A 24,987-nucleotide genomic window follows, 5' to 3' on the forward strand; every position below is an offset into this window, starting at 1 on the left:
GGAGAGATGCCTGAGGCACAGATTTGTATTCATCTCAACTGGATTGGGAGTTTTTGGATTTGATGTGTGACCCCCCTGAGGAGATTGAAGAACTACTGACTCAATGCCATGGGAGGGTTTTAGAAAGGTCTATGTCTCCCCCTTGTGGTCATCGCAGGAATGCACAAAACCACTGTTTTTGGTCCAGTAAGAATAAAATAGTTGAATAAAAAGAAGGAACAAGAGAAACGATCAGACATTTACAATACAATATGTACTTTACTAAGATTTGTACTAATTTAATACAAATAGATTTGTAGTATGTGTTAACATACCATAACGTATAATTTGAATATAAGATAATAATTAGGTTCACTGTAGGTTTTAGTTAGCGCCTGGTAAACTCAGCCACAGTGTTACTCACAACAGCTGAAACCAAACTGTATGCTTGTGTGGGTTTGCTACTGTACATGACCATACCAAAAATGTCTTCACCAGTACAATGTTAACCTGCAGCTTACAGAGATTTATAAAGACTACATTATCTATGCCCTAAAGCAGTCTAAATGTTCTGCCGATGACCCTTAAAGAACCTTTAAACAAGACATTCAGCTTTAGCCACCCAATGATAGCGAAAGATTTGCTGTCTTGCACATGGGCTGAGCTGACTGTGGTCAGTGACATCATGGGACTGTAGCTCTTCCTCATTCAAAATGACTCAGGGACATTTAGGCCACTCACAGTTTTAAACACAGTTTACTTGGCTAAGTATCCCACGACCTTCAACAACTTCATTCAAATTGTTTGGTGATAGAAGTTTATACTGAGAGTTCAGTTCAAGGAAGTAACAACTGAGATGGCACCTTTGATGTTTAAAGATGCTTTCTGGGTAAGTCTAGTTTTGTGGTCTCGTGCTTTGCTTAACCTGTTCTTGTAGTGACAGTTCACTGGTATCTTCATAGTCATGTAGTCATTTACTTTAAGTTTTTTATACTAAATTGAAATGATCAGCAAACTATAATCTAATGTATTTATTATACAGATAACAAAACAAAACACTCCTGTGAGTGGTATAAACACATTATATTTTAACTTGTACCCATCATCTGCAATCCTAAAGTATTAAACTGTAGAACATAATTTGTCGTGCTATAAAATAAAAAATGTCTTTTTTTGTATTTAATGTATTGATTGTATCACTTAACCAAGAAAACAGTGAGTTATCCAGTTCATTAATCCCACAAACTGTTTGTAGTCTTTGCTGTAAATCTTACCTCAGTGTTTAAGTTACTGTTATATGTCGAACTAACCGTCTAACCTGCCTATTTGACAATCTGCTCTGCTCATGAGGGGCAGTTTGATGAAGTACTCTTTGTGTGTGCTAGTTCTGCTTTTTATATACCACAAAGTAAGTCCAGGATTGACTAAAGGACATGTTGCAATAGTTGTTGAGCAATGTGGCTCATTGCAGTATTTCTATGTCTTCTCAACACAGGGGTCTGAATTCACTTCTCATGCCGGGTATGATGCTATGATCCAGAGGTTACGAGATGGAAGGCAAATGTGCAAGGATATGGAGGAGCTTTTAAAGATGAGGTAGCATCAATGTGTATTGCAGAAGCTGAAACCAAAACTGATTTGGGAAACCACACATATTCTTTTTTTTCTGATGGTTGTGCAGTTAACATCATGACACAATTAGATTAATATAAATCTAATATATCTTTTTCCAGCAATCCAGTTCATCACAGAATGACAAAACCTCAGTTGCGTTTTTGTTATCATCAGGTGACGGGAACCCATTAAACATTAGTTTAAAGGGAACCCATTACAATATGAGGCTTGGATAATATTTAAAAGAACTCTCTAGAGGTAATCAGGCAGTCGGTTAGTGTTCAGTTAGTCCCACCGCTCAGTTTTATCAACATAGATTAACAATTTAGCAGATTTTTTTGACGGATTTCTAAATTTAGGTTTAGCGCGGTGGTCAATTTCATGTATTCATGATGTGCAAAGAATGACAAGACTCCTGTCCGTGAGGCACACATATTCAGCACCACCACTAACACTGATTACCTAGATAAAGGATATAGTAAATGATAATATTAGATTCATATAAGGTACATTGCAATATGTAACCACATCTAACAAAAGACCAATAAAGGGCATTTTATCAGAAGGAATGATATCTTTGCTATGTTATTCCAATCTAACTAATTTGCATTTACATAAAACATACAAATGAAAAGCGGTTCAAACGCAGTGTGCAAAAGAGCAAAGGCTTCAAAGTTTCCATGCAGGCTGAAAGGTGCAAAAGACGGTATCTGCATATCAAGACAAAAGACAGTGATGCATAATATGCCCCTTCTGTCAGGGCAGGAACATATAACACAGTTCAGTTTTACAACTAAATACTAAAACACAAATTCAGGGCTGCAGTATGATGCATGTGTTTGTTCATACTGCACAGGGCACTAGCAGAGGAAAAGTATGGGAAGGAACTGGTGACTATTGCTCACAAAGCTGGAGGACACACAGAAATCAGGTGAATACATGGATTGGATTATATTCTGATGGCTATAAGGTCAACATTATGTACTGTATGCACATTCTGTACATTTATGATATGTAAGTATGACATTTTGGTAAAAACAAAAATACAGAATTCTAATTTGGAAAAGAGTCACATATTGATTTTGTTAGACCATGTGATGAGTTTTAAATATTGTTTAATGTCGATTGAAACTGACCTGCAACATGAAATATAAAACATCTGTCAGGCGCCTATGAGTCATATTCTTTTTTGAAGGAAACACACATTTGTGCATCTGAGACAGAAATAGAAAAAAAGACACAGTGTGTGTGTGTGTGTGTGTGTGTGTGTGTGTGTGTGTGTGTATGTGTGTGTGTCACCCACTGCAGTGGCCCCTCTCTCAGTATACAGTTGTCCATTTTCTGTTGCCAGTTTCCTGTTCTGTGGTAAAATATTAAGCACAGTTTAACTTCTTTCAGCAAATGCTATTAAGTCTATCTTGACAGTACTTTGCTCAGTCCAAACTGCTCTGCTGTAGCTGCTTAGCCACAAGCAGTCAGACAGTTGAGTTGTACTGAGCTTCTTTGTGATTCTGTGTTCTTAGAAAGGAACGGGAAGAAACACATTGTGCTGAGCAACAGCCATGAGTTTGGAAAAATGTTGTGTGATAAATGTTTGTTTTAGGTTTGCAAAGACCATGTGCCCTACAAAAAAAAATGCATGGTCATTCAATTACCTCTGATCTTAAATGTGCATTGTTTTCACAGCACCTTGAGAGCATCCTTTGAACAATTAAAAGCACGTAAGTTCATCCAGTCGTTTGCCCCCTGGACAAATCCAACCAAAGTACTAAATATTGCTGCTATTATTCCTTTAAGTGTAGAATGATTCATTTTGTTGTTTTTGGCTGCAGAAATCGAGAACATTGGGAGCTTTCACATCCAACTCTCTGATATATTGAAAGAGGAGGTGAAAAAGATTGAGACATTCAGAGAACGGCAGAAAGGGCAGAGGAAGAAGGTACAGGACAATTTGTGTTGCTTCACAACTGACATATTGTACACAAACATAGAGGTGAGGTTTGATTGTCCTAAACATAACGTAAGGTTGGTTGGCTTAATCTAGTTTGAGGCATGTAGAAATAATTCTTCTCTACCTGTTTGCAGATTGTTAAATCTATGTAATGCAATACAGACGTCCTGCAATCAGTGCTATCTGTGAACATCACACTGTTCAGTTTTTGTTTTGACAAAGAATTATAGAAATGTTGACTCAACCTTATGGTCAGTTTTAATCTCTTTAAAGTTGATAATTATTTGTGAATCTAAATTATAACCAAGTGATGGTCTCAACTTTTGGTCTCCCCTTATAGTTTGAAAGCATCATGGAGAAAGTTCAGAAGAAAAAGGTTTCTTTGTACAAGAAGACCATGGAGGTAGGAAAACAGCCACAGCTAATATGTTTTAAATGTTTCACATTTAATCCAGAAACCAAACATGACTTATTTTTTCATTGTGAGGGAACTCATTTGAGGGCATACTGCATGTGGCGAACACTGGTATAAATAGCAGAGCCCTTCCTGTCCTAGATCTCCAGAGCTACTGTAGTTTCTGTTTCTCACAGTCTAAGAAAAACTACGAGCTGAGATGCAGGGAGGCAGATGACGCAGAACAGGGGGCTGAGAAGACAATTGCTACATCCAAAAACTCAGACAAGGTACAATAACTAAAACCACTTTTGGTTTAAAGGGATACAAATAATAGTGCTACTGTGGCATTTGTCATCTCATTTGAATTACATTTGGATATTAAAGGGAAGGTGTTAAGTTAACCCTTTACAACACATCTAACATGTTTTGACCTTTTGATGATGATGTAATGATCAGAGATTCTCACACTGGTTAAGCTTCCTCTGTCATTTTTATTTCACAGGTTCGTCACAGGGCCAAACAATGCAGACAGGCGGCCAATGAAGCAGGTACAATCTCAATAATTTCTGTTTTAAAGCGGCATGCATATGTATTTACTGTATTTGTTCTCAATACAGCTCCCCCACTGATTATCTATGTTAAGAGAATACAAAAATCCCACACTACACATTATTTATTTAACAAATCTTAAAAGAGATGGGACAAAGCAGACTCATTACATTTGTGTTCATTGCTGTTGTTTCTTTTCTAATACCATCTAAAACAATACTTTAATCCCTTACAGAGAAGCTGTACTTTACCAACATTGTTCAGCTGGAAAGGGTTCGCCAGGACTGGGAGGAAACACACAAAAGCACGTGTGAGGTACTGTGGAGTATTATGCTATAACCTGCACTTGTCTCTAACATGGTTACAATCCAGAATAAGAGCTTCTAAATAGACTAAACCTCACACACCACATCCCCTTTATCGGTACAAAGCATTATTCCTCGCAAAGCACCTTCCTACTGCTGACAGGTGAGGAAAGACACTTTATCTTGAATTGAGCGTGCTAAATGGAACAATAAGCCCACAGTTATGCAATAACATACTTCATCATACAAGTCAAGTTCTGTTATAAGCTTTTTCAAGGTACATTACAATTGGCATGTCAGCCATTCCTAATACATTCAGATGATAATACCACTGTGTAGTAATGCAATACAAGTTGAAAGATGAGGGAAAATTGAAGTCTCTGCAGATATTAAGTTACTGATGTTGACTTGGAAATAGTAACAGCAGAAACCAGTGGGTTGTACATGTTTCTCAGGTGTTCCAGCAGCTGGAGGGAGATCGCATCAGCATGCTCAGGTGTGCTCTCTGGGATCACTGCAATAATTTCTCCATGCAGTGTATCAAAGATGATGAGGTGAGCTCACATTCTCACTTTATCTACATAGTTTTAAAAGGATACAAACCCAACTTTATCCCAGCATCTCACTTCAACAGTTGGCTTTAATTCAAGTACACGTTCAAAGTGTGTGTACAAATGTAATTTTAGAAGCAGTTTATCATCAGGAATTTTGCAACGTTAAGTCATGGTTTGGGTTTGTATTGAGTGTAGGCCACATTTTAGTATAATGAGATTATATTTTCATACCTTAATTAATCTGTTTAATTTTTATTACCAGATGTGCCAATTAATAAATGTTAGCATACTAACACGCTAAATTAAGATGGTGAACATATACGTAAACATTATCATGTTAGCATTGTGCATGTACCGCGGTGAAATTAGTTTTAAGTTGGATATTCGACAGACATTCGCCCAGGATCCAGTGACGGCTTTTTAGTCAGTTCACCCAGTGACGGTTGTATAAGTGCGGTTAGCTCACCTCTGATGGCTCGCTTTTAACCAACGGGGGTTAGCTTAGGGACCATCAATAAATTACAATTGTGAGAACAGTGTTATGGGAAAATCATTATTTATTTCAATAGCTTCCAAGTCATGTGACACAGGGACTTCAAACCAATGCCGAATTGTAGTACTATACTAGACAAATGAGACACACCCCTTCATATTTGATTTGAGTGCATTTTTTATTTTATATGAATATTTATTCATAATTTATTGAAAAAAGTGCTGTTTTTTTTCAATAGCTTCCAATTCATGTGACACAGGGACTTCAAACCAATGCCGAATTGTAGTACTATACTAGGCAAATGAGACACACCCCTTCATATTTGATTTGAGTGCATTTTTTATTTATATGAATATTTATTCATAATTTATTGAAAAAAGTGCTGTTTTTTTTCAATAGCTTCCAAGTCATGTGACACAGGGATTTCAAACCAATGCCGAATTGTAGTACTATACTAGGCAAATGAGACACACCCCTTCATATTTGATTTGAGTACATATTCGAATTTATATGAATATTTATTCATAATTTATGTAAAATAATGCCTTTTTTTTTCAATAGCGTCCAAGTCATGTGACACAGGGACTTCAAACCAATGCTGAATTGTAGTACTAGACTAGGCAAATGAGACACCCCTTCATATTTGATTTGAGTGCATTTTTTATTTTATATGAATATTTATTCATAATTTATGTAAAATAATGCCTTTTTTTTTCAATAGCGTCCAAGTCATGTGACACAGGGACTTCAAACCAATTCCGAATTGTAGTACTAGACTAGGCAAATGAGACACACCCCTTCATATTTGATTTGAGTGCATTTTTTATTTTATATGAATATTTATTCATAATTTATTGAAAAAAAGTGCTGTTTTTTTTCAATAGCGTCCAAGTCATGTGACACAGGATTTCAAACCAATGCCGAATTGTAGTACTACACTAGGCAAATGAGACACACCCCTTCATATTTGATTTGAGTACATATTCGAATTTATATGAATATTTATTCATAATTTATGTAAAATAATGCCTTTTTTTTTCAATAGCGTCCAAGTCATGTGACACAGGGACTTCAAACCAATTCCGAATTGTAGTACTAGACTAGGCAAATGAGACACACCCCTTCATATTTCATTTGAGTGCATATTAAAATTTATATTAATATTTATTCATAATTTATTGAAAAAAGTGCTGTTTTTTTCAATAGCTTCCAAGTCATGTGACACAGGGACTTCAAACCAATTCCGAATTGTAGTACTAGACTAGGCAAATGAGACACACCCCTTCATATTTGATTTGAGTGCATTTTTTATTTTATATGAATATTTATTCATAATTTATTGAAAAAAAGTGCTGTTTTTTTTCAATAGCGTCCAAGTCATGTGACACAGGGATTTCAAACCAATGCCGAATTGTATTACTAGACTAGGCAAATGAGACACACCCCTTCATATTTGATTTGAGTGCATATTAAAATTTATATTAATATTTATTCATAATTTATTGAAAAAAGTGCTGTTTTTTTTCAATAGCTTCCAAGTCATGTGACACAGGGACTTCAAACCAATGCCGAATTGTAGTACTATACTAGGCAAATGAGACACACCCCTTCATATTTGATTTGAGTGCATATTAAAATTTATATGAATATTTTTTTATATTTTTTTCTTCAATAGATTCCATTTCAAATGATTCAGGGACTCAAAACCAATGCCGAATAGTACTACTACCTGTTACACATATTACACACCTCTTGTACAACTGCAGTTGTACCACACAGAGTCAGTCATTTTCTTCCACAGCATTGAGCAGATTTCAAAGAAACACTTTATTTACACAACGGACATTCCCAGTTTCCTTCCATTGCCTCTTCATTGTGTGCTGTCCATTCCACACACTGAGCATGGAACCACCGTTCACACCGTCCCTGTGTCACATGACTTGGACGCTATTGAAAAAAAAAGGCATTATTTTACATAAATTATGAATAAATATTCATATAAATTCGAATATGTACTCAAATCAAATATGAAGGGGTGTGTCTCATTTGCCTAGTGTAGTACTACAATTCGGAATTGGTTTGAAATCCCTGTGTCACATGACTTGGAAGCTATTGAAAAAAAACAGCACTTTTTTCAATAAATTATGAATAAATATTAATATAAATTCGAATATGTACTCAAATGAAATATGAAGGGGTGTGTCTCATTTGCCTAGTATAGTACTACAATTCGGCATTGGTTTGAAATCCCTGTGTCACATGACTTGGAAGCTATTGAAAAAAACAGCACTTTTTTCAATAAATTATGAATAAATATTAATATAAATTTTAATATGTACTCAAATCAAATATGAAGGGTGTGTCTCATTTGCCTAGTCTAGTACTACAATTCGGCATTGGTTTGAAGTCCCTGTGTCACATGACTTGGACGCTATTGAAAAAAAAAGGCATTATTTTACATAAATTATGAATAAATATTAATATAATTCGAATATGTACTCAAATCAAATATGAAGGGGTGTCTCATTTGCCTAGTGTAGTACTACAATTCGGAATTGGTTTGAAGTCCCTGTGTCACATGACTTGGACGCTATTGAAAAAAAAAGGCATTATTTTACATAAATTATGAATAAATATTCATATAAATTCGAATATGCACTCAAATCAAATATGAAGGGGTGTGTCTCATTTGCCTAGTCTAGTACTACAATTCGGCATTGGTTTGAAGTCCCTGTGTCACATGACTTGGAAGCTATTGAAAAAAACAGCACTTTTTTCAATAAATTATGAATAAATATTAATATAAATTTTAATATGCACTCAAATGAAATATGAAGGGGTGTGTCTCATTTGCCTAGTCTAGTACTACAATTCGGAATTGGTTTGAAGTCCCTGTGTCACATGACTTGGACGCTATTGAAAAAAAAGGCATTATTTTACATAAATTATGAATAAATATTAATATAAATTCGAATATGTACTCAAATCAAATATGAAGGGGTGTGTCTCATTTGCCTAGTCTAGTACTACAATTCGGAATTGGTTTGAAGTCCCTGTGTCACATGACTTGGACGCTATTGAAAAAAAAAGGCATTATTTTACATAAATTATGAATAAATATTCATATAAAATAAAAATGCACTCAAATCAAATATGAAGGGGTGTGTCTCATTTGCCTAGTCTAGTACTACAATTCGGCATTGGTTTGAAGTCCCTGTGTCACATGACTTGGAAGCTATTGAAAAAAACAGCACTTTTTTCAATAAATTATGAATAATATTAATATAAATTTTAATATGCACTCAAATGAAATATGAAGGGGTGTCTCATTTGCCTAGTCTAGTACTACAATTCGGAATTGGTTTGAAGTCCCTGTGTCACATGACTTGGACGCTATTGAAAAAAAAGGCATTATTTTACATAAATTATGAATAAATATTAATATAATTTTAATATGCACTCAAATGAAATATGAAGGGGTGTGTCTCATTTGCCTAGTATAGTACTACAATTCGGCATTGGTTTGAAGTCCCTGTGTCACATGACTTGGACGCTATTGAAAAAAAAAGGCATTATTTTACATAAATTATGAATAAATATTCATATAAATAAAAAATGCACTCAAATCAAATATGAGGGGTGTGTCTCATTTGCCTAGTATAGTACTACAATTCGGCATTGGTTTGAAGTCCCTGTGTCACATGACTTGGAAGCTATTGAAAAAACAGCACTTTTTTCAATAAATTATGAATAAATATTAATATAAATTTTAATATGCACTCAAATGAAATATGAAGGGGTGTGTCTCATTTGCCTAGTCTAGTACTACAATTCGGAATTGGTTTGAAGTCCCTGTGTCACATGACTTGGACGCTATTGAAAAAAAAGGCATTATTTTACATAAATTATGAATAAATATTAATATAATTTAATATGCACTCAAATGAAATATGAAGGGGTGTGTCTCATTTGCCTAGTATAGTACTACAATTCGGCATTGGTTTGAAGTCCCTGTGTCACATGACTTGGACGCTATTGAAAAAAAAAGGCATTATTTTACATAAATTATGAATAAATATTCATATAAAATAAAAAATGCACTCAAATCAAATATGAAGGGGTGTGTCTCATTTGCCTAGTATAGTACTACAATTCGGCATTGGTTTGAAGTCCCTGTGTCACATGACTTGGAAGCTATTGAAATAAATAATGATTTTCCCATAACACTGTTCTCACAATTGTAATTTATTGACGGTCCCTAAGCTAACCCCCGTTGGTTAAAAGCGAGCCATCAGAGGTGAGCTAACCGCACTTATACAACCGTCACTGGGTGAACTGACTAAAAAGCCGTCACTGGATCCTGGGTGAATGTCTGTCGAATATCCAACTTAAAACTAACTTCACCGCGGTTGTGCATGTTAGGATGCGGATGTTAGCTCAAAGCACCACTGTAGCTAGGTACAGCCCCGCATGGCTGCAGATATCTAGACTCCTTGAAAGAAACACCAAACAGCACGTTGTCACCCATTTGGTGGATGATTTAGCCAAAGCACATTTCATACATACCAACTTTCTTCCTCATTTCTTTTTAGCATTACTAACTGCACTTGAGCTGAAACCACAGAAACGTTTGCACACTAGACCTATTGTGTTATACAGGAACATATACAATTCTAATCACAAAGAAACTGCCTCCTGTTTTAAAATCAGTTTTACGAGGAGGTGAGGAAGCTACTGGAACAGTGTGACATCACAACAGACAACAACCATTTCATAGAGATGAAAGGCACGGGATCGAGGCCTCCAGGTAAGCTGTCATGGTGGGCCATTGTGAAATTTTTAGAAGCTAACAGAGAAAACTACAACCTTGACGAGATAAGGGAGAAAAAGAAGTTCCAGTACAAAAGAACTGGAGTACTATCGTTTCTCTTTCAGTGGACACACAGGAGGGAGGCAGAAAGCAAACTTTGTCCTCACTTCTCAAATGAGCAGCTTCCCTTTTCCTCTCACAGAGCCCATATTGTTTGAGAGCTACTACCAGACAGAGGCGTCCATGGACAGCAATGGCCAAGCTCATTTCGCAGGGGGAGGACAAGACATGATGATCAGGTCTGACACAATACACATTAAAGGAGGAATCAGGAGGAGACAGCATTGATATTGTACAAGATGATAACACATGAATACTACCAGGTTGTTGTGGCAGTAAGAGAAAATGCTGGTTCTTCTTTCTTCAGTACCATCTTCCGTTTTTTGACCACTACAAATAATTATCTGCTTTCAGCCAATCTGAAAAAAATCACATGCAGCTGTTATTTAGACCTGTTTGTCTGTTGATCGGAACATTTATGGAGTCCATTGTGTAAATCCTAAATAACTCTCCTGACCTGGATCACTCAGGTGCTCTGATCACCTTCTGGCAAGTTCTATGAACATAAGTGCAGACAGTCTTCAAAACTCTTCATCACCACTGACATCTACTGATGAGTGTAAGTACTGCATCCAGTTGTTGGATTGCTCTTAGTATTGAGGGTTTTAATGAGTATTTCAGCCTCTTTGTGCTCATAGTGGATGTTTTTAAATGGAATATATTTATAACTTTGTTTGATGTTTGACCTTTTAGCAACTACAACAGTCAGAACAAGATTTTAAATGAAAGATTTGTTGAAATAAAATCATGAGACCGTAGTGAATCATTTTAATACAACCTAACATAACCTGAAAAACCACATTAATTTCCCATACAAGTTTCACATGGGAATTTACAATTTTACTTCACACATTACCACCAAAATTTTCCAAAACTGCATTTCCCATGTGCAAAGTACATTTTTAACAAAAACTCTTTCTTGTCCTCTTGCAAATGGGATGTAGCAAAAAAAATGAATCAGAATCAGAATCACCTTTATTTGCCAGGTATGTGTACACATACGAGGAATTTGACTCTGGATCATACATTGCTCACAATGTGCTTACTCAGAGAATCAAGAATCAGACAACACTACAGAGAACACAAATACACAACCAGAAAGCAACAGCGTAGACAGATCGAGACAATAGTGCAATGAGCAGTGTGCAAAGGAAGCTGGTGTAAATTATTATTATTATTATTTATTTATTTTGTTATTGTTATTATTGTTTTTATTATGTACATGTCAAAGGTGGATGTGATATACATATATGTACATACCTATAAATATATACATACAGTTACACATACAAACATACATATACACACAGTGCACAAAGGATGCTGGAATAAATAAGTATTACGTGCAGGTGTGATGTATGTGAGGTAGGTGGATATGATATGTACAGTGTATACAAAATATACAACATGAACAGTCTGAACAGCACTGAGTTACAGAATGACGAATAAATAATAATAAGTAAACAGGTGGATGATCAGAGTGAGAGTTACTGGATTATTGTACAGGAATTGTTCTGACACTGTGAGTCAGAAGTCAGCTCTTGTGTTTGAAGTCTTTGAATGAAGAAACATCACTTGTACATTTTAATTGAATGGACTATCAATGTACTGAACTTTATACAATGTATTGTTAACTTCTTTGAGAAATAATACTTTTGAGATCAAATATTACATTTTGCATTTGCCTGTTATCACTCTGGCTTCAGCTGAAATTTCAGATGGAGGATATACACCCATAACAGGCCTTCAGTGTGCGGCACCATTGGCCACAGTTTCAGCTGATGAAGACCATTATATTGTACTTTATGAATACACTGCACAGGTGATTAAAGCATTAATTTGTCGAAATTAATGTTATAATTAATTACAATACGATGTCACTGGACATGAAACAAAGTTTGTCAATAGCAGAATACAATTACTTGATTGTACAGTATGTTTAAAAGATAATGTAGATATTTATGTAAGAGATTTCAGTGAGAAAATTATCACCCATTCGTAATTAACATTTATCATTTTTGTTGAAATTGACTGGTCAGGAAGGGGATGAATTGTCTATCAGTAGAGGGGACATGATCCGAGTGTTGGAGCGAGGAGAAGATGGCTGGTGGACAGCGGAGAGGAATGGGCTGACTGGACTGGTGCCAGGAAACTATCTGTGCAAAATCTGAATACACACCCACGTGCGCATGCACGCGCACACACACACACACACACACTTAAACAAGAAAATACAGACAAATAACAACATCACACATTAAAACTTGGATATGCTTAAAAATACAGGCAAGCACACATCATGTGTCAAACTTGCAAAAAACACACACACATACACACACATTCCTGGACTGACATCCAGAACTTGTAGATTTTCTGAACCTGAATTGAACCTGAACCTGAGCAATTTAGCAATTTAAAAGTCTTTATCAGGTACCCCTTCCTTATTTACAGTTAGACCTTTCAGAAAGCTTTCTGAATTGATCAGTGGGATTCTTATTTATTATTTATTGAAGAATGAAAGACCATTTGGTTTCTGTGTTTGAATGGAATGTTTCAGTGGCATCCAATGACATTTACCCTGTCAATGCCATTATTTCAACGGGAGTCTGATGACCAAACAAAACCTTTTTTTCCAGTTGCTAATAGTAGAACTAGTATTATTCTAGTGCAAGCTAGGCTCTGTATGATTATCAGACTGGCTGTTGAATGGATTTATTTCCAACTGATAAGATAAGTTCTGGCACTGTACTGTATTTCATGTGATAAATCATGAATTACCATTAGATAAAATCAGGAGCATGCAGTTATAAGTTATATGCTATGTGTCTAAATCAAAGTGCAACTGTGTATAAGGATGATCCAACAGTTGACTTGGGATAAGTTACAGTTTGGTCTTGTCTCTCAGGTTTTAATATTTAATTTCTTTTTTGTGTTTTTGTATGTAGCTGTGGGAGATAGAGGGTTACAACATGTACAATATGTAAGTATGTTAGGTGTCCATAAGCTATTTTGTGTGACCTCTAGGTATATCATGTTTATTTCCATGTACAACCATGTGGATGAAATGGCAATTAAACAGTCAAGTTGAAATGTATGAGTTTATTTGTGTCCTGCCTGCTCTCCAGTCTATACACAGTTTTGTTTGTTATATTTTTTTTTTTCCCTGTGGCACTAGCTAAATATTTAATAGTCAACTTAACAGCTCAAAAATATTAAAACAGTGCACAAATTCACAACAATGTATAAAATAATGTGTCATGGTTCTTCATATGTTTATAACTAAAGAACAGAAGGAATTATCTGACTGTAACAAAATAAATCTACACATACACAGGTCTTCAGGTAACACTGACAATACTAATAATAATAGCATTAGAGACTAAAAGGTTCATTCGCAATTTATATATTGGCAATACCTCACTATTGAAGTCCTTTTCAGAAAACATCCGCACCAAAACAGAATGTACATTATTCACAACCTGAATATTTGTACCAAAAATGCAGTTTTGCTCCACAAACAAAAATTATTAGACAGATAAAAACATTGAAACTGTTCTTTCTATGATAAAACACTGTGGTCAAACCTCCTTCCTTAGGAATAGTGTACATGTTCTTTTTAGCATAGTTTCCATTTAAACAACCATGAAACATCTTCAGAGCTCCAGCCGTTGTGCAAACTAGCACACAAGGAAATACATTCCATAAAACACTCCTAAACATAACTTCACACATATGCTCCGAAATGACTTCTCATCATCCTCACTGGGGATGAGGCAAAATCTTATGTAACCACAATTAAAAGAAAAAAAACTGGATCAACATCAATAATGTCAATTAGCCATATACAACTTTGGCTTCTGTAAATAGTTCAGTATTTATAAGAGACAAAAAAAAACAACATTTAAAGTAACAGTAACTTACAAAGCATGTCAATAAATAACTGGTTTCCCCTTGAAGCCCCCGCCCACCCAAACCACATCATCAGTGTTCGCTACTTTATCATGAATTGTGCAAGGTGTGCTTGAGCTTATATAACTACAGCTGAAATCTACTGTGGACATGTCCGGTGACGCTCCTTTTGATTTTCTGAGTGCTTTGTTGACTGGTTGCATCTTTCATGCATAGCTGTTGGTTGTGACCAGCAGCTCATACGCTGGGTCATGACTCCTCCTGCACAGCACCACGCAGGCACAGAGCATGCCCAGCATCTGCAGACAGAAAGCAGGGGAATGAAAGAAAAGCGGTTATTTGAGTCCTTTAACCCTTCAGTAAAGATGGCAGAAAAATTATGTGAGTTTAGTCAAAAACCAAAAACTAATCGGTTGTTTTCTAATTCCAATCAAAGCATCCTGAAATCATTTGTTTTTGCCACTATGCTGTTATAAGAAATCGCAGTGTATAAGCAGATGATGTTAAACCAAAAGGCATCATCTTTTCACATATACATGATACATAGTCCATTACAAAGAGTGTTTGACTGTAATATTAAGTGACTGGCTATGCTGTTATTGTCGCTGCTTTGGGAGCAGGGCTTTCCTGGTCAGCAGCAACCATGCTGAGCTGAACACAGTAGAAATCCTTTGACACAATTAGGTCAGAGCTCCTGTCAGCTCAGTACTGGACAGGACTGTTGCAGCTTTAACTATGGTCCTAATAAACAAGCTTTTGATTTTTAATGTAATTTAGGATTGAAACAACGTCAAAATTAATAACTTTTGCCATACGTGGATCAAATATGTTTAGATTACATTTTAATGATCCTCGTTCGGGTATTGGGTTGATACACCCATAAATACTAATTGAATAGAGGCAAGAAAGAAATAACCAAAAACAGAACACACTGAAGGTTGTTTTAAACTTTTCAACTAATATCTGCAGCACTATAACTGATAGCAGAAAATATTTATTTATTTAATTGAATTATCTGTTATGTTTTTTGTGTGTAGCATGAAGGGACTACAAACTTTCATTTTGTTGTACAACCTTGTGTTGTATAATGATAAATAAATTACCTTGATACCTTGATACCTGATAAAGCGTGAGAGAAAGTGTGGATCACAAAAGAAAATATGAAAAGAGCTATAAAATGCATTCAACACTAAGATGCACACAATAATTACACAAAGGACAAGTGCTACAGAGGAGCTGCCTTTGTTATTTATGTATATAGTTATCAGGGGACAAGGCTACAGTCCATGATCTGAAAATAATCAGTTTCCAATAATGCAGAATAAAGCAGACTTGAAGTTTTACTAAACTGCTGACATTACACTTCTATTGTCCCAGTTGAAAATGCCGCTTTTCAGATGACACTCCTTCTCCTCCTTACCTGTATAGATGCAAAAGTGAGTGCAGCCCATATGACATACATCATGATCTCCTTTAACTTCTTCACAACAAGAGCTTCACATCCCTGAGACAGAAAAAATGACTGAATGAAGTTTCACAGGCATAACAACATTTCTTACAAAACAAATGAACAGGCAATAATGTCAGAGAACCTTAATATCAATCATCCATAGCTTAAACTTTGTTCTGTGGTTTTATGTACTATGTCCCAACTAGGGGCATGTGATATGTATTGTCTATGATAATATCGTAATTGTTGTTTTAACGATGTGTGAGCAGTCAATATGGAGTAGGCTACGTCACTCACTTTGCAAAAAAACACCCTTGTCGGCGAATTCACGACATCATGCATGTAGTACACGTGTTAAACAGTTACAGTTAAAGTTAGTTAAACAAGCTGAAAAATTCATGACTGAACTTAAAAATGAGAAGTTAAAAAGATCACAAACTAACCACCGCACAGAATACCAAGAATGTAAAAAGCTTTGGGAGTCAGCTTTCAAGATAAACCTAAACCAGCCAGGTACCAGCACAAAAACAAACTCTGGTTCAAAGACCACTACAATGATGATGACAGAATCAAAGAAACTAAGACCACAGCTACAGACTTAACTCAGCAACAGATGAAAATGTTTACTCATACTTGCACTGTTTGATATCAGTAATACTTGTGCTGGTGATTTCAGTGTTTTTATATTGTTTTCACTTAAATGCTTCAGTTTAATAAATACATGAACAAGACCTGTTTCCATTAATGTCATTAGTAAGAAACAATTAATATCCTATTAACAAGCGAGCTAGTACAATACTCGACTTTAACAAACACATTTTTCGACAAAATCTCTGAAAATATCTTAATATAATTTTTTGTCAATATCACAACACTTGAGCATCTTGTTTGTACCTCTTGGTAGAGATCTGCGGGTCGAGTGAGAGTGCCGGTACAGTTAGTGATGCTGGGCTGACAGCAGCTGACTGGGACACTGTTGTTCTTGGATTCTTTAAACCAGCGTGTGTTCCTCCAGTCAGAGTAGTTGTGAATGCCGCAGCAGTGAAGCTAACACAAGAATAGAGGTGAACGGTGAGGGAAAATCTTCCAGAATCTGGAGTTAAGAATCCAATTTGAAAATATGTGTACATCAAAACAGTACACACACAAAAATACATAAAAATGTCACATTTGAAGCTGCCGAAAGGCAAATGTTTGACACAACAGACTTTTCTTCTCACCTGCCTCTGCACATAGTCAATGGCGCGGCTGGGAGCATCAGTGTTGGTGCCGTTGTACTCGTTGTAAACCTTCTGGATGGAGTGATTCACTTCATCTTCTACCTGAAACAAAAACACAGCAGCTGTTACTGTCCCTGTTCAGTGACTGCACTTTTTTTTTTTTTTTTTATCTCTACAGAAGAGGTTTTTTTACACTATTCTAAAATGAATTTACAATGTAGGCCCTTAGGGAACAATCTTAAATCTGCTCTTAAATGAGAGCAGCTAAACAAATCAACATTAAATAATCACAGCAAAGGAAGCTTTGAAACAATAACGGCATGAAAGAATATGTTATGTTTTTCCAACTCCAACTTCATATGCTATGAATTGTATTCATCCTATCGTCCACCTGGCAAAAACATATAAAAGTAGACACACAAAATGCAATATCAGATAATATATAGTAAAGTTTGCCTATAAATCTCCTGTATTGTATAGGCATGATCTTTTTCAATCTGGGACCCACTTTATTTGTGAAAAGGAATACTCATGTAGTCCAGTGGGCTAGTGCTTACCTTTGCCCTGTATATGTAGCCAAGCACCACCACCACACACTCTGTTACAAACACCAGCAGGAGAATGGCAGCAAACTGAAATGACAACAAAGACACATTGTTCAGATGCTCATCAGTACGGTGAGTTAAAAATAAAATTACTTGACATTGCGTTTTGATCTTTTCAGTGCCATAAAATTCATTTTTCTCAAATCATATGCTGTTTTTTGTTCCCCCTGGTCACTATAATATGTTACAGAAATGTTGCCTGTACGTATGTTCGTCCTCTGCATTCAGTTGATTTTTAGGGAGCAAGTCAAAGTAATCCACACTCACCGTTGCCAGACCACAGGAGCTTTCACGTATTGTTGCGCAGCAACCAATCAGGCCGATGATGAAGAGAAGAGTGCCGACAGCTATTATTATGATAGCAGGAATCAAAGTGTACACATCTTCAAAGAAGTGGTCATAGTCGTCATATGTGATAAACACATAGGCTCCAATGTAGCATAAAATTCCAGCTGCAGCCTGTAGAGAGAAATGGAGAAACAAAGGCCAGAGAGAGGGACAGAGAGAAACAGATGTCTCTAAGAATCTGCCTCTTTGTATTTTTTTAATCTATATGTGTCTCACTTGACAATTACATTCAATTGTTAAACTATGTCTCATATTGCATGTTCTTTTTTTCCATTTTTTTAAAGCTTCATCTGTGAGAATTATTTATCTTTCATTATAATATATTATACAGTACAGTACAGTAATCCAATTGGGTTGTGCATTATAGTGTATGTATACATTACTGTGCAGTGTTGTATAGTGTAAGAATTTTTAAAGCAGTTTTTGTCTTTTCCCCCCTCACGTTGGCAATTATATTATAATACTTGCATTGTGAACCTTCTACAACCTGCTTTGCCAATTCTGCATTGAACTATGGTTATGCCAACTAATTTGAGAGATAAAGAGCAACATATTTTTAGAAAACTATACCCAGTTCATAAAAAACAATTTAAATCCACCTGAAGAATAGCAAAGACACATACAACTGATTTCAGAGATTGGTGTGGTGCAATGTGAACAGGGCCACATGTTCTATCTACATCACATGCTGGGGATAGATTGTCTTTTTTGAACTAAACCATTTAGAGCTTTGTTTGTCCTTTCAATATCCTGTCAATATGTTTTTCCAGCTCTGTCAGTCTGTTAATTCAATGGTATTCAATCTGGCTCAGATAGCACTGCAGGTTAACCCAGCAGCCGCTACAGTACCTGGCAGCTGCTGCATAATGTCATAGCCACAACTTGTGGGCGGGCAGCTACCGAAACACTTTGGCTAGCTACCGTCACATTATACTTTCTCCAGTTACTGGCCCTCACAGTGAATGCAAAAGTGACACTGTGCCCGGGGATATCCTGGTTCAAAAAGCGAGCTCGTCTGTCGCCGAACTGCAGACTGCAGCGCATCTCTGGCGCACTTTGCTAGCTTGCTAATGTTCTTCATCCCTGGCCTCACAGGGATGCTGCACATTGTTCAAACATCTGTCGTTTTCTTACCCAAAATATGAGGTTTAGAAAAACCAAGACGGTTTTGGATGACGTAATTCCACACTGCCCCATGGTATCGTGACTTCTGAAATTAAAACTGTAACTATAAAAAATAGATATAGATGCACCTGCACCTTTGCTGTTACAATAATAAAATGGCTTCGGCGGTCCTACACCACACTGTGCAGATTCTTCTGAGCTTCTGGGCCAGTGAAAACGCCGCAAAGAAGGTCACGTGCTCCGATGACATCACCATTCAAAACAAACAGTCTGATGGAGGATGTCTGAACATTGAGCCCTGCAACACTGCATGCTTTATACCCAGTGCGCCTTGTGTATTATATGCATTTGGACTTGTTTTTGCTATTGATTTATTGATTTATTCAATGCAAACCCGCACGCTTTATTACACAGTGCATCATATAATTATCAGTTGGACTCCTTAAGATATCATTTGGCTTTACACCACGGAATGGATTTAAGGTATACTTTGGGATTTAATGTTTCATAAGAAATGAGAGGAATTTATGCAAAAGCAGCAAAGAATGTGCTTATAGTACATCCATAGCTTTTACCACCACTGAGTGTCATCTGTCAAAGTCTTCCTGTATGGCAGTTCAGAGCTTTTTGGAAACAGATTAACTTTATCCACACATTAGGTGCTGATTTCTTAATGGCAGGGCATGAATTTAGCCAGTAGGCCCATAATAGCTCAGCTTTGATCTCTTTAGTGCAGGTGCACAGCTTGTATTGATGCTGGTAGAATGATTGTTTCAGGATTTTACCATTTTTCTGCAGCTATGGCATCACTCTTTAGTGTTAAGATGGGTTCATGTGTAGTATGAGTTTTTATGCCAGAGGGTGGCAGTGTAGCATTGCTAGTTTTACGATGGCAGACAATTTGTGAGAGGAAGCTGTACTAAGGGTAAGCAGTTGATAAAAACACCCCACTACCACATGGTTAATCCTGATGCTGTGTACATTTTTCAGATGTTCAGTCTAAGCAGTCTGAATTAAATTATAACATACGCAATGCACCCACATTGTCCCTTGGCAAAATTGAATGGAATTAATACACGTGATATCCCGTACTTTCTTTGCTTACAACTATGAGATCTGTTTATCTCCTATGGGGGCAAGATTGATTACTCAAGTGAAAATAAGTGCCTTTGGGGCACTCAATCAGTAATGATTTGGCCTGGTGCCCAGAGCCTTGGTTTTATTGAGTTAAAGCTTTCTACATTTGTCTCTGTCAGCTTTTGGTGTTCAAACTGAGCAAGAGTGATAACTTACACATTCAAGTAGAAGCCAGGACTATTACTGTTGACACACAACATGCATCCACATTGTGAATTATGCATCAAGCTTACCTGTTGGCTATAAACTGAGTCATTATTAAAACTGAACAATACAAAACAAAGAAACATGCAGATTCACAAGGTCGACGAAGACAGGATACTAAGGATATTAAAGTTTCAAATATGATTAAATGTGATTTTGGATCAGATGCTTACAACTCCTAAACGTCCACTGATTATGTCAGTGGCTGCGTTGAAGTTTGTACATAGCCAATGAAAATCACAGATTTTTGTACCATACATATTAACAGTGACGGTTAATATGCTGAGTCACCTTGGTTAAGTCTAGAGGATAGCTTCTGTTAGTGAAAAATGTCAGATGAAAAGCACAACATTAATTTTCATACGTGATAGTTAAAATTGCCAGTTCAATGTAGCGACAAAAATGTTAAATTGTCATAAATCACTGATACAAAGTGACTTGTCATCACAGGATATCACTATTTGTATGGTAAACAGAGCAATGGCCTTCTGTCTGTTTGTTCAAATTAAAATGCCCTCACATGACATGTGAAACCACATTTACAACCATAGCTTTAATTAGTGAAAAATAAAACTTTCCAAGAAACACCTGCATGGAAACAAATGCTGTTGTGAGTGATATTATGAATCATGTTGCTGAAGCTTTTTTTTTCAAGAAAGAGATTAGTGATCCCTTAAGTAAATTGGTCACACAGAGGCAGTTTAGGATAACAGGCCATGATTTTGATGACTTTGTAGCTATTAAAAAATGTCAGATGGCCATATAATATAGTCTCTCTGATTTAAGAAAATAAAAATATTAGTATATAAAATCCAATTTAACCTATTCAAGCAAGCCATTGTCTAGTGGCTACTGATTGCTTTTGGAATTTAGCCCCAGCATTTGATGGAACTGATTCCCCATGCTGAATATAACTTAGTTGTTGTTGTCTTCTGTTGTTTTTGAATTTTTTAATATTCCCCCCTGCTAGATACTATACATAACAAAGCTAAAAAGCACTTATTTTCCAGTAGAGTATTTAAGCCTCATTACCTTTTCAAGTGAATATTTGAACACAGCAGATAGTTTAGTTTTCTCTTAAATTACCATCTACAAATTGAAGCCATTACAAAGCTTGGGCGACTGCTGGATACAATTTAATGTACAGTGAATGTACGAAATAGTAGGGACATCATTTTGATATTCACTGTAACTGCAAGTCTTTCTTTAACTCATCTTAGCTTCCTCCCCTCCTGTCTAATTTATAGAGATTTATTTTGTGGAGATATATTATTATAATGACTTTTGCCTGGATTCACTCCAACCCAAAATAAAAAAAGAGAATAACATCATATCTGTACAGTAATAACATTTTCTTTTCCTGGAATTTAAATTTAAAATGGTATTCTCTTTGGCAACGACCCTCCTGTGAATTTAGAGACACAGAGCTGTTCATTTGTGTAGGTCGACAGAACAAGGGATTACTAAATCAGAGCATGTAAAACGGAATGAGAAGAATCAAGTTTATTGCCAAGTAGGTTTCCACATTCAAGGAATTTGCGTTGGTATTTTGGTGCATTGCAAACTTTAAAGTAAACAGAGAGCACAGAGATGATAAAATGAATCTTTCATTCCCCCCAGGAGTAAGGAAGTATACGCCGTGGGAGATCTGCGCACACTCAATTTGTGTGGAGACATCACACAACATGTTTGGATCTGCCATTTTAATTCATGTGCGGACAGTCATATCAACTCATTCATGCACGCACAAACACACACAAACTAATAATTACATTTTATCTACACATGCTGCACTGTGCGACAGATTAACATGCAGTTACCTGAGCTTTCGGATGAATTAACAAAAGACAAGTGTTTATTTCTCCCAACAGCTGTGCTATCAGTAAAAATAAAAAGCTATGGCTGATTCATTACTCTTACAATACAGTACAGAATTTTAGCTCTTAAAAAGTGTTTTCCTTGCAAAGGCTGAGGAACAGTTTGTCCTGTTAACCAAAAAGAGCTTTTTAACCAAAAGGAACACTCAAAAATATGTTTTTAAGTTACTCATGCTCCTCAGCTGTGTTTTGAATTCAACTTTGAATGCTCTTCTTTAAAGGGACTACTGTAACCTATTCAGCAGGATTGTTTATCAAATTGTACCCAATTTTCCAGCCTACTAACCTACTTGTGTACAATGTCTTGCACCTGAAAGTTTCAGGATCTCAAGGCTGTTGTTTGACAAAATAATGATAGCTTAAGATGTGTTTTTATGGAGAAAATAAAACACTATTTCTTGTCCTCCACAAACCCAGCCTATAGGCTCTAAAATGAAAACGTCTTAACCTGATTAGACTTTTGTGCTTGTATGTATTAGTAGTATGGAGGCTATACGTAGCTAAAATGCAGTTTAATATGACAATGAAATTGTCACTTGATGGTCATTTTGGGTGACTGTGATTACATTACAAAAGTAGAAACACATCTCATTATAACGCAGTGCAATGGCACCACAAACTACAGCCTCCAAATGACCCAAAGGTTGATGAACACCTCTCTAAAACAGTTTCAACAAAAACATTATACAGGACGTTGTATAATACTCCAATAATTTTGTTAGGTGTACATAATAACAGGCAACTGTGTTGTTCTTTATTCCGAGTGTAATCTTTTGTCTAAGTCACTTATTGGGCCGAAATTGTGGAGTTCACCAGATATCAGACAACTCTCATCTCTTTCACTGCTTATACTCGTTTCTCCCACCACTCACTACTTTGAACGCAGAGCACATTCCTCACCTTCTCATTGATGTAAAGCAGCAGACAAGGCATTGTGGGGATATATTGAAATAGCCTACCCGTTACCATCAATGGATTAGCCCAAGGCAAAGAAGCTAAGGGCCATTTCACTTTCCCGTTATTGATCGAGGAACAATATCATCCCTTATGCAAAGGAGAGGAAAAGTACAAACGATAATATCGATTCATGTCGAAATATTCAAACTAGAAAATGTTATTTATAAGCTGCCTACATTCGTATTTATATAAGTGTTATTTTGGAAATGCCTTAGCACAAAAGCGGGAGAAAAAAAAACTTACTCATGCTGAACAATCAGTTGTTGGGCCTATAGATAAATAATGGCTGTGAACGCCACATGTAGCTATCAGACCTGGAGGACAATAGAAGGAAGCAAACTCAATATTAAAGTTTTCATAACGTTAAACCTAGACCAACATATAGGCTAGCTGCTCTCTGTTCATTTAGAACCGTAAAAACGTGCACCGTAGTTAGTTTAGTAGAAAGTTTTCTCTAGACATCTACATTTTCTCCGGAGATTTAGGAAAATGATAGAAGAAACCCAGAGGTGTGAATGGGACCAGTGTTTCCTACAGCCATTCTGTGTGCCGATGAAGATAAAAATGTGATCTATACATATGCCGTCATTGATCTGCCAGAATCACAGCAATGCAAATAAAGATTTTATTTAATATAAATAGCTAACTTTAAACGACAAGACAACGTGAAATATCATCATTAAAACAAATTGGGGAACAAAACTTGTACGTGTATTGCAAATAGACATGAGTAGCTATTATGACAGTTACAGTAAATTACAATCATGATGAGCAGGAGGACAGTAGGCTGTGTCTAATTATTTATTTTAATCCATGAGGCCAGATGACCTCGGATCCGTGTTTCATGCGTGCCAGACTGTCATCCTGTGTATCACTTTCTGCTTGGATGTAGCTTTCTAAAATCCTCATCAACAAGTCCGCCTCCTGAAACAGAGTCCATAGCATCAAGTTCAATTACAAAATCATTTCAATCATTTTTGTGCGCAAAAACAGCTGGACATTTCTGGTAGGCTACTCACCGGATTTTCGAGCGGCTCTCTTGTGGATCCACCTGCGCTTGTACCGCCAGCCGCAGGAACTCTGGAAGAGCTCCCGAGAGCGCTCTGCTCCCTGGATAGGGTGACTTCCAGCGTCAGCACCCTGCCCCTCAGCTGAAGGCAATAGAGGGGTATCCATCACGCTCTTCTTGCCCATGAATGTCCTGCCAAATCAGAGAAAACGCTTGTTAATGACTTGAATTAATCTGGAGGAGTGAAACCTCTTAGGGACGTGACAAAATCAACATCCTTAGAGGCAGAACATGTTATCGTGTAAAAATAAATCTATTTTATGTGGAACATATATGAAATTAGACTCATAGATTCCATCCATTCCAAACATGAC

At 36.4% G+C, this 24,987-nt stretch overlaps 2 protein-coding genes across 2 annotated transcripts; one reads left to right on the forward strand and one right to left on the reverse strand.

The window, feature by feature from the left end:
• The first annotated feature begins 680 nt into the window (after positions 1-680).
• On the forward strand, positions 681-13,866 carry LOC119885013 (proline-serine-threonine phosphatase-interacting protein 1-like). Its single transcript, XM_038695279.1, has 15 exons — positions 681-868; positions 1,475-1,575; positions 2,450-2,524; positions 3,280-3,314; positions 3,426-3,532; positions 3,885-3,947; positions 4,136-4,228; positions 4,444-4,489; positions 4,726-4,805; positions 5,251-5,349; positions 10,553-10,649; positions 10,855-10,951; positions 11,243-11,331; positions 12,479-12,594; positions 12,812-13,866. The coding sequence occupies exons 1-15, from the start codon at positions 836-838 to the stop codon at positions 12,941-12,943; spliced, it is 1,263 nt and encodes a 420-aa protein (XP_038551207.1). The 5' UTR covers positions 681-835; the 3' UTR covers positions 12,944-13,866.
• On the reverse strand, positions 13,856-19,623 carry LOC119885014 (tetraspanin-3-like). The gene is made up of 7 exons (XM_038695280.1): positions 19,439-19,623; positions 18,224-18,415; positions 17,909-17,983; positions 17,352-17,453; positions 17,026-17,178; positions 16,102-16,185; positions 13,856-14,980 (listed from the first exon to the last, which is right to left on the reverse strand). The coding sequence occupies exons 1-7, from the start codon at positions 19,499-19,501 to the stop codon at positions 14,888-14,890; spliced, it is 762 nt and encodes a 253-aa protein (XP_038551208.1). The 5' UTR covers positions 19,502-19,623; the 3' UTR covers positions 13,856-14,887.
• Between the last annotated feature and the right edge of the window lie 5,364 nt (positions 19,624-24,987).

This window comes from Micropterus salmoides, unplaced genomic scaffold (genome assembly GCF_014851395.1).
Source record: "Micropterus salmoides isolate LMB-PRFRI ecotype aquatic unplaced genomic scaffold, ASM1485139v1 Ms_hic_scaffold_3854, whole genome shotgun sequence".
NCBI classification, from domain to species: Eukaryota; Metazoa; Chordata; class Actinopteri; order Centrarchiformes; family Centrarchidae; genus Micropterus; species Micropterus salmoides.

Coding starts and splice junctions, on each gene's coding strand:
- LOC119885013 (XM_038695279.1), top strand. CDS start 836: ATGGCACCTTTGATGTTTAAAGATGCTTTCTGG. Junction 1,576..2,449: donor GAGGAGCTTTTAAAGATGAG/GTAGCATCAATG, acceptor CATACTGCACAG/GGCACTAGCAGAGGAAAAGT. Junction 3,948..4,135: donor TGTACAAGAAGACCATGGAG/GTAGGAAAACAG, acceptor TGTTTCTCACAG/TCTAAGAAAAACTACGAGCT.
- LOC119885014 (XM_038695280.1), bottom strand. CDS start 19,501: ATGGGGCAGTGTGGAATTACGTCATCCAAAACCGTCTTGGTTTTTCTA. Junction 18,416..19,438: donor TTCTAAACCTCATATTTTGG/GTAAGAAAACGA, acceptor TTCTCTCTACAG/GCTGCAGCTGGAATTTTATG. Junction 17,179..17,351: donor TTGACTATGTGCAGAGGCAG/GTGAGAAGAAAA, acceptor TTCTTGTGTTAG/CTTCACTGCTGCGGCATTCA.